The sequence below is a fragment of the Leucopleurus acutus genome, assembly GCF_964270905.1.
Source record: "Leucopleurus acutus genome assembly, chromosome: 17".
NCBI classification, from domain to species: domain Eukaryota; kingdom Metazoa; phylum Chordata; class Mammalia; order Artiodactyla; family Delphinidae; genus Leucopleurus; species Leucopleurus acutus.
The window spans coordinates 65,298,149-65,313,823 of record NC_139159.1 but is presented as its reverse complement, the minus strand read 5'-3'; the positions used below and the strand labels follow the sequence as shown (position 1 = coordinate 65,313,823).

The 15,675-nt window shown below is 35.4% G+C and overlaps 1 protein-coding gene across 4 annotated transcripts in view; it reads left to right on the top strand.

The window, feature by feature from the left end:
• Positions 1–15,081, top strand: part of TAF2 (TATA-box binding protein associated factor 2) — an 81,669-nt gene extending 66,588 nt beyond the window's left edge. For all 4 annotated transcript variants that reach the window (XM_082858356.1, XM_082858359.1, XM_082858357.1 and 1 more), the window contains 3 exons: positions 81–186; positions 2,567–2,689; positions 13,669–15,081. In XM_082858356.1, coding sequence (XP_082714482.1) covers positions 81–186; positions 2,567–2,689; positions 13,669–13,931 — 492 coding nt within the window. In that variant the 3' untranslated portion in view covers positions 13,932–15,081. The remainder of the gene's footprint in view (positions 1–80; positions 187–2,566; positions 2,690–13,668) is intronic.
• Positions 15,082–15,675: the final 594 nt, after the last annotated feature.

The following is a 15,675-nucleotide window of genomic DNA, read 5'->3' as shown; positions in this document are numbered from 1 at the left end:
CCTTTCTTAAGAGCAAAAATCCAAACATAAAGTGATATAATGGCTCTTTTGCTCCTTTGTTTTGTATGTGTGTGTTTTAGTTTTCAAGCTCTCAAGATGAGGAGGAGATTGATATGGATACTGTTCATGATAGCCAGGCATTCATTTCCCATCATTTAAACATGCTTGAAAGGCCGTCAACTCCAGGTAAGATATATTGCATTCACTCGGGTTGATGGAGAAAGTTCACGCGATATCACTATTTTAAGGTGTGTTGCTTTATTTTGAAGAGAACAACTATAAAGTTTAGAAGTAGCCAGTATAAAATACTAGATTGTATCAGATTATAACACATGTCAGCAAAGGAATAGAGTTTTTCAAAGTATTTCATTTGATTTTTACTTTATTATGGTCCTTTTTAAATATTCGGCTTACTTCTAGATTTGTTTTTTCAAAAATCCATGCATCAGATTCCTTCCAATAGCTTTCATTTCTTTTTTTTGTTTTGTTTTTTGTAGTAGGCTTAACCTCAAAATAAAATACTAAATTTGTTTTTTTATAAATAATGTAACCATAATTATATACAAAACTTCTTGACTACAGTAAATGCAGCCTGTAACACAACTACTTTCTCTTCTTGACTGCCTGTTCCACATAATATTATATCATATCATAGATTTTTGCATGCATCTCTCAAACATCATAATCATTTCTTTTGAAAATGTTACCTGAGGCGGTATTGAGTTGATACACTTGAATTTACCTTATTATTTCCCTGTGGGCAGGCATTTGTTTCCAATTTTAATTTTTTGCAAATAATTCTCTCTGAATATCTTCATACAAAAGGTTTTGTTTTTGTCAAATTATGCTCTTAGGATAAATTCCCCAAAATATATTTTTGGTGATTTTTTAGCTTTATTGTAAGATACTTATCTTTAGAAGATTTTCATAGCTCTTGATATTATTGCCATAATGCCCTTTGAAGAGATTATACCTAGTTCATGTCATCAGCGTTTTTAAATTTTCAGGAATAAAGCTTTGATGTAACTTGCATGTAAGTTGTGAAATACAGTAATAAAACAAATATTGGTGAACCTGCCACCCACCTTAACATGTATATTATACTCCATGCCGTGGCCATTCCCTTTATGCTTCTTCCCTGATTCTGTTAACCTGTCTTTGCATTACAAGTAAATAAATACTGTCTTGAATTTTTTTCTTTTTTTTAATCATTCTTTTGCTTTTCTTTACAGTATACCACATATATATATGATCTATATATTTACTTGCCCTTAGTTTTTGAATTATATGAAAATGGTATGATGCTCAGTATGACTTGGTCTTCTTCACTCAACCTTTTGCTGCCCAAATTCATCCATCTTGATCCATAGGTGTAATTCATTAATATTTATCATTTTTGTATCTCATGGTACTATTTTATTGTCAATGTAATAACTTAAAAGATATTTATTAACTATAAAATGATCATTAAGTTTATAATGCATTTCTTTTATTATGAATATGACTATTTTCCTTTTTTGCGGGGGAGGTCCTGTTCCTGTTTCTTTTTACTGGAAAATCCTATTTATACTTCATGCTGCTTGTGGTTATATTTTATGATCTTTACATTTGAATGAGGTTTGTTTTTTTTTTTTTAACATGCTGTATTTGTGCAAGTCTCCCTTACCTACCTTGGTCTGCTTTTTGTTTGTTTGGCTTTTTGTTTAATTTTATTTGTGAGACCTAAGGTACTTTTTACTATCTAGTAATCTAGGATGAGCTAGTAGAAAACTGGCATCAGGTAGAATATGAACCTAATTATCTTTGAAAACTGACAGGTCGTGAATTCTTTGGCTTTTATACTTGTAAGAGGTCTTAACAGTTATTTATCTATTCTGTCAATTTTACAGACAAGGAAATTTAAGCAGAGAGATATTAAATGATTTACCCTAAACGACACACCCAAGTAATAGCCAACTCAGTGCTAGACCCAAATCCTTGAACTTTTCCATGTGACAAATGAAATTGAGGCACAAAAAAATAAATGTCTTACCTGGACTGTATATCTAATTTGTGGATAATTTGGAATTAGAACCTGGGTCTCCTGATACTACAGTGCTGTTCACGTTATACCATTAAAATGTTCCTGTTTTAAATATCTTCTGTAATCCCTAAATTATTTTGATCTATTTGTTGAGTAAATATTATAATAGAATTTATTAATAAGTTTTGGGGGGAGCAGGCATGCTTTACTATATGCAAAGTTCCACATAAATAATAAAAAACATGACATGGTTCTGCCCCAGAATGTAGACTCCAATTTAGATGTTCAGCAGTCCAGTCAGGTATACTGTCTTTCTTGAATGTGTATTTTTCTCAGACTTAAGTATATTGGAACCATGACAAAGAAGTAAATCAAATGGGGGATCTTCAGTACTTTAAAAAAGTAGTATTCTTTTTATTATTGGAATTTTACTGTTGAACTGATTCTGGCTTTAAGGTTAATTTATAAAAACCTTCAGACTGTTTCCTTCTTTGGGGAAACAAAGAAATAAATCCCTGTTTTCGCTCTTCTTTGGCATTTTAGGGCTCTCTAAATACCGGCCAGCCAGCTCCCGATCTGCTTTAATCCCCCAGCACTCATCAGGTTCTGATGGCACACCCATCACAAAACCCCAGTGGAATATGGAACTTGCACGAAAGGGAACAGGTGAAATTATTATTATCATTGCTGTTGTTTTGCTCAAGAACGAATCTATTAACTTCATAAAGTTTCTTTATCAACTTAAAGAATACATTAAAAACGACAGATCTCAGGACTTGCTTTTCTTGTAACACATTGACTCTATATTATCTGACATAAAGACTTTTTTTTCAAATGTAAGCTACATATATTATTATTTTTTACTGAAGTATAGTTGATTTACAATGTGTTAGTTTCTGATATTACAACACAGTGATTCAGTTATACATATGTGTATATATATTCTTTTTCAGATCCTTTTCCTTTATAGGTTATTACAAAATATTGAGTATAGTTCCCTGTGCTATACAGTAGGTCCTTGCCGGTTATCTATTTTATGTATTATAGTGTGTATATGTTAATCCCAAACTCCTAATTTATGCCTTCCCCCCTTTTCCCCTTTGGTAACTGTAAGTTTGTTTTCTTTGTGGGTCTATTTCTGTTTTGTAAGTAAGTTAATTTGTTTTTTTTTTTTAGATTCCACATATAAACAAATATCGTATGATATTTGTCTTTCTTTGTCTGGTCTCCTTCACTTAGTATGATAATCTCTAGGTCCATCCATGTTGCTGCAAATGGCATCATTTCATTCTTTTTTATGGATGAATATATACAGTATTTCATTGTATATATACACTACACCTTCTTTATCCATTCATCTGTCGCTGGTCATTTAGGTTGCTTCCATGTCTTGGCTATTGTATTTAAATAGTGCCACTATGAACATTGGAGTGCATGTATCTTTTTGAATTATGTTTTTCTCTGGATAAAGGCCCAGGAGTGGGATGGCTGGATCATATGGTAACTTGATATTTTTAGTTTTCTAAGGAATGTTCATAGTGTATTCCTTAGTGGCTGCACCAATTTACATTCTTATCAGCAGTGTAGGAGGGTTCCTTTTTCTCCACACCCTCCAGCATTTATTATTTGTAGACTTTTTGATGATGGCCATTCTGACTGGAGTGAAGTGATACCTCATTGTAGTTTTGATTTACATTTCTCTAATAATTAGTGATGTTAAGCATCTTTTCATGTGCCTGTTGGCCATCTGTATGTTTCTTGGGGGAAGTGTCTATTTAGATCTTCTGCCCATTTTTTGATTGGGTTGTTTACGTTTTTGATATTGAGCTGTATGAGCTGTTTGTGTATTTTGGAACTTAATCCCTTGTCAGTCTCATAGTTTGCAAATATTTTCTCCCATTCTGTAGGTTGTCTTTTCATTTTGTTTATGGTTTCCTTTGCTGTGCAAAAGCTTTTAAGTTTCATTAGGTCCCATTTGTTTGTTTTTGTTCTTATTTCCATTACTCTAGGAGACAGATCCAAAAAGATATTGCTACAATTTATATCAAAGAGTGTTCTGCCTATGTTTTCTTCTAGGAGTTTTATAGTATCCAGTCTTACATTTAGGTCTTTAATCCATTTTGAGTTTATTTTTGTATATGGTGTTAGAGAATGTTCTGATTTCATTCTTTTACATGTAGCTGTCCAGTTTTTCCAGCACCATTTATTGAAGAGACTGTCTTTTCTCCATTGCGTATTCTTTCCTCATTTGTCATAGATTAATTGACCATAGGTGCATGGGTTTGTTTCTGGGCTTTCTGTCCTGTTCCATTGGTCTATGTTTCTGTTTTTGTGTCAGTACCATACTGTTTTGATGACTATAGCTTTGAAGTGTGGCCTGAAGTCACAGAGCCTGATTCCTCCAGCTTCGTTTTTCTTTCTTAATATTGCTTTGGCTTAAAGACTTTTAAATTAGGCGTTTTGCTATTTCAAAAGTAATATACTCCTATTGTATAAAACTTTGAAATAACAGAAAAGTAGAAAGGAGAGAAAAAAAGCATCCCGTATTTAATGCCATTTAAAGATACTCATTATATTAACATTTTGATCTTTTCTTGCAGTGCTTTTTCTAAGAATACTGTAATATGAAAATGTCAGCCTCAGTAGCAAGTGTGAAATCTAAAGCTTCATACTTTTATAAAATATAAAAATCAACTACTTACTTCCCTCTCAGCCTCCCCCTGACAGGTTTACAATTGGTCATTCATGGTCAATCATGAAGACTTGATGCTATATATACCTAGAAAACTAACATATTTTGTCTTTTAAATTTATTTCATACTAATTGGACTTAAGTTTATGAAAGATAATTCAGTTCAGATGTGGCTATTACCTGTTTTACTATTGTACATTGTCTTCTACTTACCCTGTTCTTCTTTTGCTTAGAAAACTATAATCCAAATAAAGAGTAAACTTGTGATGCTGATGAACAAAGATTCAGTTTTCAAGTTTTGGAGGGACAGGGAGTGAAAAACAAGATACATAAGCAAAATCATTTTTAAAGAATACTTCTTCCAGAAGTCATTAGTCAGGCTTTAAAATTCCAACTGATGGATTTTGTTTATATAAACCATGTTTTTATCATATAAACAAAAGAGTAACTGTTTAATGATTTGAGGAGCTTAGGGATCAGCTGTGATTAGTAGGAGACTGAACAAAAGCAACACCTCAAAATATTTTGGTATTGAGACCCCAGACTGTTGGTTGCTTGTATCTCTTTGTGTGTTTTATGCATTTATTGTAACAGATTCTCACAAAATATATTTCAGAAAGAAGTCAGCTGGAGACTTTAGCATTTAACTTTAATAAGTGAATTTTGACATTTCTCGGCCCTTGCCGATTTTGTATTCTCTGTTTTTGCTTTGGGATTTGGTGTAAATTTGCTTTATTATCATTATACTTATTAAAACTTTTTCAGAGACGAAAAGTTTTCTACATCTTTTAAAATTATGAAGCGTAGGGCATATCAAACCTCTTGATATAGTTTGAGAGTGATGCTTCTGCCTATCTTCCATGCCTTTAAAAAAAATAAATTCTGTCTAAATTCCAGCAGTCAGATAAATTCTTGTTCCAGTAAAAATTCTGAGTATGTTTGTTTGGTTTATCCTAGTGATGTGGCATGCTAACATATGAATAGAAACAAATCTTAACACCTTTTTGTGCCCACCAGTGTGCCTTTGTTTCATATTGCTTTAAAAATTACATTTTTACTTTTTTTGGAATCTCTTTACAGTCTTATATTTCTCATGGCATCTTATGGGAAGACTAGAGAGGAGATAAAGGGGTAGTGGTAGGGAATAGGAAAACATTAACATTTTAGCTTTGGTTGCTTCAGTGTAGGGCCCTTTTATGTCACGAAGTAAATTGTATACCAGTATATTATATAGACTGATCTGTAAAACTTAATTTTGAATATATTCTTTAATGTGCCTTTGTAATTTCCCTTAAATGTAATTATTCTGTCCAGTACCCTACGACCACTGAGCAAGTCTTAAAATTCAACAGTGTCATTATTAGAATTTAGAAAACATTTGTTTTACCAATGGTAGTGTTCCAAAAGTTTATTTATACATGTATTTATTTTGGAATTCTAAAAACAGTTTTCCCGTAGACATATTGTTATATTTGATAAGTAGCTTTCCTGAACTAGCCAACAAAAACCCTTTTTAACTTATACTGAAGAATAGAAGTATCAAACCTAACCACTGTGTGTCACAGTATTTCTAAGAGAAAGGGTACTAAGAGCTCTATATTTTGGGCTGTTGGAAGCACAACTTTAACCTAACCCAGGTAAAGTTGGCAGTAAAACAGGAACAGAAGCTGGGATCTCCTACTGTGGTAGCTACCTTGGCCTAGGGTTGAGAGTTGGGGGTTCTGGAGAAGAGGCACAGAATAGTGGTAAGGGAAGCTGTGATCTCTCTTAAATCTCTAGGGATTCTAGATTAAAGTTAACAGGGGGGTTTGAGGGGCCTTATTGAAGCTTATCCAACTGAGGCATCTTTTATTTGGCTATAGAATTCTTACAAACATTTTTGAAGTAGTTGACTAAAAATGAAGAGACTGCAAATAAAGATTTGGAGTTCCAGCTTCTCTTGAAAAAGAGTTAACTGAGAGGCCCTCTTAGGCAGGGATGTGCTTTCCATTCCATTGATTCCTTCTGTGTTTGCACCCGGTAGTCTGCTTACTCATTTATGCTGTCTACTTAGGTTGAAGGCTTTTGAGTTTGAGACCCCTGGTGTTTTTTTTCATGTGCTGAGATGAAGTCCGAGATGGCTGCTTCAGAGCCAGCGTGCCAGATGCCAGTTGAGAACTGGAATGTGTTGTAGACATCATCTGGAAGGGGTGGACACTGTTAAGTAGAGGATAGGTCGTGGTTTACTTTCTAACACCCCACCAGTTTTCTCTTTCCTTGCATATGATAGTGAGGGGCATATTTTAGGGTAGGGATGATATGTGTTTGGTAGGTTAAGCCATTTGGGGTAAGAAAGGAGAAGCGGCAGGGATGTTTTCCTTCATTGCTTAACTTTCTCCTTCTCCTGAGTTAAGGAAGGGAATCCGGGGAAAGGGCTGCATGGGTCGCATGGTGTGATGGGTTGAGCATACCACGTCCTCTCCTCTCCCACCGCTGCAGCGCCTGAGGCCGCTGGTCTGTCTCCCAGGTTGCTGCGGGGATTGCAGTGATGAGGAGCGGAGGGAAGTCCCTGGTGGTTTCTGTAGGGAAGAAAAGAAGAGTTGCTGCAGTTGCCTAGCCAGGGCTGCTGTACTATGTGACAAATTCTTGCCTAAGTCAGAAAAGCACTATTCTGGTATAGAAATCCGTTTAAAAAAAAAAAAAGCTAGAGTTCTTTCTTTTGAAAGTCTAATATGAAAAAGACTTTGATATTTTTCTTTAAATTATAATGATATAATTCTACACTTTACTTTTTTGATCTAAAGAAACTGAAGAACAGACTTCACACATTTCCTAATAGAAACTGCAGGTTTTGTGTTAAATTTAAATGTATACCTAGTGCGATAAATTTAATAGAATTAGCAGGTTACTCACTGTTACCAGCACTTTTATCAGATGGGCCCGAAAGCTTCTACCTTAGGTGTGTATTAAGTACCCCTTTCTGTTTGTTTTGCATTTGTTAAATTGACTGCAGCTAACCCTTATCCATAGTGAATTCAGTAGGTCTCTAGGAAAGATTTTATGTTAGATAGAACAACAAAACTGAACATGTTTTTTTCTTTCCCTGTAACATGAAATAGGCAAATCATAATATTGTGAATTATTTTTATCTCCTTTTCTTGGTATATCTCCTATCTGCAATAGAGACATATATTTTGTGTCACTAAAAGTGCTTTCATTAGTTTTATTTTTAATTTTTTTAAAATTTTGTTTTATATTGGAGTTTAGTTGATTTACGGTGTTAGTTTCAGGTGTACAGCAAAGCGGTTTAATTATAAAAGGGCTTTCATTAGCCTTAAAATGAGTGGCACCTAACCTTGGGTGGGCCTCAAGTTCCCAGGCATCTTGTAAACCCCTAAAATGATATGTGGGATTATGCATTGTGTCACAGGGATGGTAATGTATGCATTTTTCTCAATAGAGATTCTATAGTTGACCTCATTATGCTAGTGTGAAAGTAAGCTCGTATGTGTCCCAAATCTTACTGTTATACAGGTCCACATGAGAGGGAAATTGTACTTTCTTATCACCTTGAATTAGACCTGGTAAAAATTATTCAGGAAAGAAATTAAACAAATAAAAAATATATATTGTCTATAATAAATGAAAACTTACGAGCTAAAGGTTAGTGGTGATGCTAGGGTAACATTAGGTTTTATTAGATGTTCTGTTGTTAGAAACACTATTCTAATGAATATTTCTGTATATATTTCTTTGCACTTATGCATGAGCACGTTTGTGGGATATGTTTCTAGAAATGAACTTTCTAATTTAAAAAATATGAGCATTTAACATTTTCACGAATAGTGCCAATTTGCCTTAACTTCTCCTTTTTAAAAAACACTTTTATTATAGAAAACTGTGAAGTAGTCAGACTAGTATAATGAACCCCCATGTATCCATTACTCAGATGCAGAAATGATCAATCAGCTCATGGTCAGCTTTGTTTTTTATCTATACCCTTTCCCATTTCCACCTTTCTGAATTATTTTGAAACAAATCCCACATATCATTTTATGCATAGGTAATTTTGTGTGTATCTCTAAAAGATAAGGACTTTAAAAAGTCATAACCACAATAATATTCTTGTACTTTCAAAAATAAATGACTTTTTCATATCATTAAATATACAGTCACTGTTTACATTTCAGTTGAATCATAAATGCCATTATTTTAATTTTTAACAATTTATTTGTTTGGATCACTGTCCACATAGGGTCTACACATTGCAGTTGGCTGATATATCCTTTACATCTTTTAAAATTAAAAGTTTCCAGTCCATTGTTTTTTCCCCTTTACAGTGTTATAAACTCCAGGGTTTTGATCTCTAGTTTTCAAGTCTGTATTTTGCTAATTGTATACCTGTGGTGTAATTAACATGTTAGAGTCCTCTGTATTTCCTTTAAATTTGTAATTATATCTAGAAACTTAATTGGATTCAGGGTTATAGATGGTAGTGTGTTCTTCCATCTGGAAGCATACAATGTCTGGTTGATTTTTTGTGAGGTTAGCGACTAAGGTGTTCAAGGCCTGGATCCATTAATTCATTAAGGGTTACAAGATGGTGATATTCTAATTCATCTTTCTGTTTTTATTATAAGCTGATTATTTCTATAAAGCTAACTTGCCCCTCACCTGCTGTTAGCCATTGGTATAGATCATATAGCAAAAGAAAGATAAAGACTTGATTCTCTCTATGTATTTAATAATTTTCAAAATAATAATTTGGCTAGCATCTTCCAATGGTGATCAATTAGTTCTAGTCCATTACAGAATATTATCAATTATCAATTATCAATTACAGAATATTATCAATATTCAGATTTTCCCAGCTTCGATTGGTGAGAACTCTTGACTCTTGAGTTCTTGAGAAGGCTTTAAACTTCCTTTCTATTATTATACCAGGTGTTTCAGGCTCATCTTGTAAATATTCTAGCCAGACCTGGAATCAGCCATTTGTCCTAGGAGTCCTGGTTTCTAACACCTTTATCCTTGGATCTAGCTAATCCATTGTCTTCTTAATAGACTTCATACAAATCAAGAGAAATGCAAGAATTCTAATCAGTATATCTTGAATGCAAAGTGTAAGATTGCTAGACAAGAGATGGAATTTACTTTTGAAGTGGCTATTAGTATTCCTTGGAAAAGAGTACACTCAGTTGTATACTTGGCAGTTGCCTCTACTGGGAAGTACAGTTTCTAGTATAATCGTTGGCTTTTCTGCAGTCCAAGTAGGTGTTTAGGATTAGATGATGAAACTTCTCTCAGTGCAGAAAAGGACCTCAGACTCCCAGTAGTGCAGACAGCCAATTGGAAAGCTGCAAAGTCTCTTGATGTAGACTGACTAAATAATGAGATAGGAGTTAAAGGAATTTGTTTATGAAGCTCTATTACTCCTTCTTGTCACTTGGCTATACTCTGTTAGGTAGGGACCTATATTCCCATGTTTATAGAATCGAGAATATATAGTTCATTTAAAATATAAATTAAAATTATATAGTGGCATATTTAACTTAACTATAAATCAGATATCTCTCAAATTTTTTCTTTTTCTGAAGAATATCTGGGCACCAATTATTGCAAAAGATAGAGTCCCCAAACTAGCTTATATATATAAGCTCTCTCTCTCTCTCTCTTTTTTTTTTTTTTTGCCGTACGCGGGCCTCTCACTGTTGTGGCCTCTCCCGTTGCGGAGCACAGACTCCGGACGCGCAGGCTCAGCGGCCATGGCTCACGGGCCCAGCCGCTCCGCGGCATGTTGGATCCTCCCGGACCGGGGCACGAACCCGTGTCCCCTGCATCGGCAGGCGGACTCTCAACCACTGCGCCACCAGAGAAGCCCCCCCCCTTTTTTTTTACATTACTGTTAGTGTTAGCTTTACCAAAAAATCATGAATATAAAAAATGTAATTTGGGGCTTTGCTGGTGGCGCAGTGGTTGAGAGTCCGCCTGCCGATGCAGGGGACACGGGTTCGTGCCCCGGTCCGGGAGGATCCAACATGCCGCGGAGCGGCTGGGCCCGTGAGCCATGGCCGCTGAGCCTGCGCGTCCGGAGTCTGTGCTCCGCAACGGGAGAGGCCACAACAGTGAGAGGCCTGCGTACCGCAAAAAAAAAAAAAAAAAAAAATGTAATTTTGCGGTAGTAAAATGTGAATAATTCTTGCGAACAGGAACTGTAACACATTAGCTTGTTCTAAAATATTGGAACAGTGCCCGACACAAAGAAGGTACAGTAGTCCATACCAGTTTAATGAATGGTCTATAATAGTTTCTCTACTTTATTCCTCTCCCTTCAAAATCAGTGACCTTCAGAATGCATTTAGTTTGACTAAGTTCACCTGACATCCTATTTAAAAAGAAACACAACAGTTGCATAATTCTGTTATATTCATTTATTCATTTAGCAAGTTTTGGGGAGGTGGAGGTATGAGGATGCTAGATGCTGTGCAATACACTGGGATACAGAGATGATGCCCTATCCTCAAGGAGCTATGAGTCTAATGAAAGAGACCCCAAGATAAAAAGATGTGCGACAGTGTGCACCACGCCATGTGCAGATGAGCAGAGTGGCCGCGGGCACAGACTCTGGAGTCCAGGCTCTTCGGTTTCGTAGCTCAGATTTGCCAGTACCACCTTGGGCAAGTCACTTAATTTCTCTGTGTCTTAATTTCCTCGTCTGTATTATGTTGTGGGAACTAATTTTTTGGGGCAGTTTGGGGAAAACTTCCCTCAAAAATGACATTTAAGCTGTTTTAAATTAATAAGAACCTAAAATGTTTTTTTCTTTTCTTTCTCCTCCTTTAGGTTACAGTTTAAACATAACTTCCTTGGAGAAGTTTGTCTTTGATTCCCACTGCCCCACTAATTTAAGTCTCCTGTTGTGCTCATGTTTCACTCTGTGTTTTGTCTTTTTATTAATCGGGAGTACTTATTCAATTTCGTTCTTCTTTGCTACTTTGTAAGCTCCAGGAGAACTGAGATCTGTCCAGTTTATCCCTGTTTTTCCAGTTCCCGTGTAGTTCCTGATATTTGTAAATGAATGTGCAAGTCAGAAAAGAAATAAGGGAAGGGCGTTCCAAGCATAGGAATAGCATTTACAAATACACAGAGTTACGAAAGGGCTAGTCTGGAATATATAGAAAGGAATAGTGGAAGATAAGATAAATTCAAGAGAGATTGTAAACTATCCTTAAAATTAGTGGTGAAAGTGATTTTTAGAAAACTTCTATGGTGATGCTTGTTTTGGTAAAAACATGGCTTGGGGCCGGATTGGATCAAAATCAGCACTGAGAATTTACGTTTTAAAAAGGAAAGAAACTACTGCATTAAAGTCCATTTTAGTGAAAAGCTTGGTTTTTTGACTACTCTGAATAAAGAATATATTTTTTTCAGAAATTGCTGCACTGAAGTCTAAGGATTTTGTTCTGCCAGTAGAACTACCTGAGTTTTTAAACAAGTAATCATGATAGCTTTGTTTTTAGGAAGATAACTATGCAGCAGGGCCTCTGAACTTCAAAACTGTTGACATTTTTGGCCATGAGAATTCTTTGCTCTAGGAGGCTGTCCTGTGTTTTGAATGTTTGGCAGCATCTCTAGCCTCTACGCACAGTCAGGCTAACACTTCCTCCCCCCATCCCACCCTAATCGTGACAACAAAAACGTCTCCAGACATTGTCAAACAACCCCTGGGGAGAAAAGTTGCCCCTGTTAGAGTACCGCTGCTGTGAAGCTATGTAAAGTGTGGATTCAAGTGTAAGACACTTCAGGCAAAGAAACCAGTTCATAGGAGACTAGTACTGTGATCCAAATGAGATGAGGTGGTCTGAATTAGTACAGTTGCAGGCGGGATAGAGAGGCAGATTAAAGAGATTCTTGTAAGTAAGAATAAACAAGATTTGGTAAGCAGCTAGATCTGGAAGGGAGGGCACCTGAGATGATTAAGTTTTTTTCCTACTTGGCTGCATGTAAAGCAGTGTCATTAACCTAGAGTAATACAGAGAGAGAATTCTCTGGGTATGGCCCAAGAATTGTAGGGTATGGAGGAAGCAAGAAATTCCCGTACACTAGAGTCTGAGAACTACTCACTATTATAGATTCCTAGGCTGATAGAACATTGGAAATGGAAAGAACCTTCAAAGACATTTGATCCATTTCTAGGTGAGATAAAATACATGCTGAAGTTTTTGGTTTGACATTGCATCTAAGTTATATTTATACTATACTGTAGTCTACTAAGTGTGCAATAGTGTTGTGTCTAAAAAAATGTACATACCTCAGTTTAAAAATGCTAACCATCATCTGAACCTTCAGCAAGTCATAATCTTTTTGCTGGTGGAAGTATTTTGAAATATTGCAAAAATTACCAAAATGTGACAGAGTGACTAGAGGTGAGCAAATGCTGGTGGCAAAATGGTTCCAATAGATTTGCTCGAGGCAGGGTTGCCACAAACCTTCATTTGTAAGAAGCGCAGTATCTGCAAAGTGCAATGAAGCGAACTATGCCTGTAGTGCTAATCTCCCCCCCACCCGAATACCATAGAGCAGAACTGTGGTTAAGGAGCTATGTTTTCATTGACCAATGTCAGTCTTAATCTCTAACACACACATCTAGTCATTGTCACTTCATAGTACTTTAAAATATTGAATATTAATTTTTAGAAGATGGTTGGATAACACACTGGTATATATCATAATCTGTATAGACTACAAGGAATTGAAATACTCACTTCCTGCTCACAATGCTGAAAACTTACCTTTGTGTAACTAATTGGATGTCTTACTTGGATACTTCTCCCATTCCTGATTTTTTTCATGGAAGTGATATAAACGCTTGGGAATCCATTGTCTTTTCTGTACTGTCACCAACTCCCTCTTACTTTCATTTCACTTTCCTTGTTATTAACAGGAATTCATTTGGGTGTTTTTAATCTTGAAGGTAAAGAACAATCACCTTTGGAGATGAGTATGCATCCAGTTGCAGCAGCTCCACTCTCAGTATTTACTAAAGAATCTACGTCCTCCAAACACAGCGACCACCATCACCACCATCACCATGAGCACAAGAAAAAGAAGAAGAAGCACAAACATAAGCATAAGCACAAGCATAAGCATGATAGCAAAGAAAAGGACAAGGAGCCTTTCACTTTTTCCAGCCCCGCCAGTGGCAGGTCTATTCGTTCTCCTTCTCTTTCAGACTGAGAAGGGGACAAAGGAGACCTTTTCCTCAGTGTTCAGAAGAATATATGTAACTAAAGCTTTGTCAGCTATAAAGAATGATAAAAGGAAAAAAAAATAGTTGCCTCCCATAGAGATTCAAGTTCTAAACATTTGATTTACATTATTTATACAATTGAAATCTAATTAGGAAAATGTGTTTTATAATTCTGAATAAACCATTTCATCCTGTTTCCTCCTTAAAATACACACACACACACACACACACACACACACACACACACACACACACACACACACACACACACACACACACACAGCAAACCCTTTTATAAGGCCCTTATATCCACTGGCAGTCCCCATTCACATCATGATCTCCATGTGTACTGCCAAAGTCAATTATGTTTTAAAGCCTTTGATGGATGTTATGGGGCAAAGTTATGTTTTAAACAGAAGCTACAGCCAAATCTGTGGTAAAACCACTATTTCCAGTGAAATATTGTATAACACCATTTGGAACTACTGAAAGACAGAGGCTTTTCTATAGGAATCTTCTCTATTACATATTTTTTTGCGTGTTAACCATAGGAACTAAGCATCAGAATTCATAAGCAAGAATACATGATGTTTTCTTTTGCTCTAAAATACTGGAATTTTCAGAAGCAGCTTTAAAAAGAAATTTGAATCACTTTTTTGATAGCACATTTGGTGATTATGATGTTGGAATTTAACAGAACTATCAAATCCACAGTTCTCAAATCAAGATGTTTAAATTTTAAGTTCCTTTTTTCACTAAGTATGAGTGAATACATTCATATGTAGAATATGTTTGCCAAATGTGGACAATTTAAATGCCCAATACATATTCTAAAATTATTTCTCTAAGTATGGTACCTTAAAAAGGTGTTTGTATACTGTTTATTAACTTGGACACAGACAGTTTGGCTCTCATGTGAGTATACCAGAAGCATTTAAAAACATACGAAATGTTTTGCTTTCATACTTCAATAGTTTGTATGTTTGTGTGTTTTTATTTTTATTTCTAAATTTACCATGTGCTTTATTGTTTGTTTGTTTTAAAATGTTATTCATACCTGTTCTATTTTTATCATTTCCCTTATCATTAGAAAGTTGGACAAAATACTTCTTCCCAGAATAGATGTTTCAAAGGGATCCAGTAAAGTTGGACTTTTGAATATACTTGTTTAATAAATAACTTTTTAAATTGATCATTCTGCCTTTGTATTTTCTTATATCTTTTGTTGCCTTTCTCTTTGTGTGTGTATGTAATACACCTGTTCACAAAGTTTGAGGAGAGCTTTGTGGATAAGCAGGATTTGAGCTGGCCCTGTTAGGAAGAGTGATTTCAGTAGGCAGATGGGGTAAAATTCTCTCAGCAGAAGAAACAGTATTTTCAAAAGTATGGAGGAAAGCAAGGACATAGTCAGGAATTGTAAAGCAGTGCAGTTGGCCAAGAGTGTAAGTGCAAAGGGTGTGTGATCAGACATTGAAGAGCCTAAATGGCAGTTGTTTAAATATTCCCATTAACTGAGTGTTGGCCAACTGAAATTATTTCTGGAAAAAGGAATATTTTTTATTACAGTGTTTAGTGATACCATCTATAGAATTCTCAACTTTGAAAATAGTAAGGATAAATTTCAAAATAATTATGTATTGTCTGAAGACAGTGATGAGTAATAGCTACCTACATAATTTAAGCACCTCTTGTATATCAAGCATTGTACTAGGAACTGTATGGTATGCATGG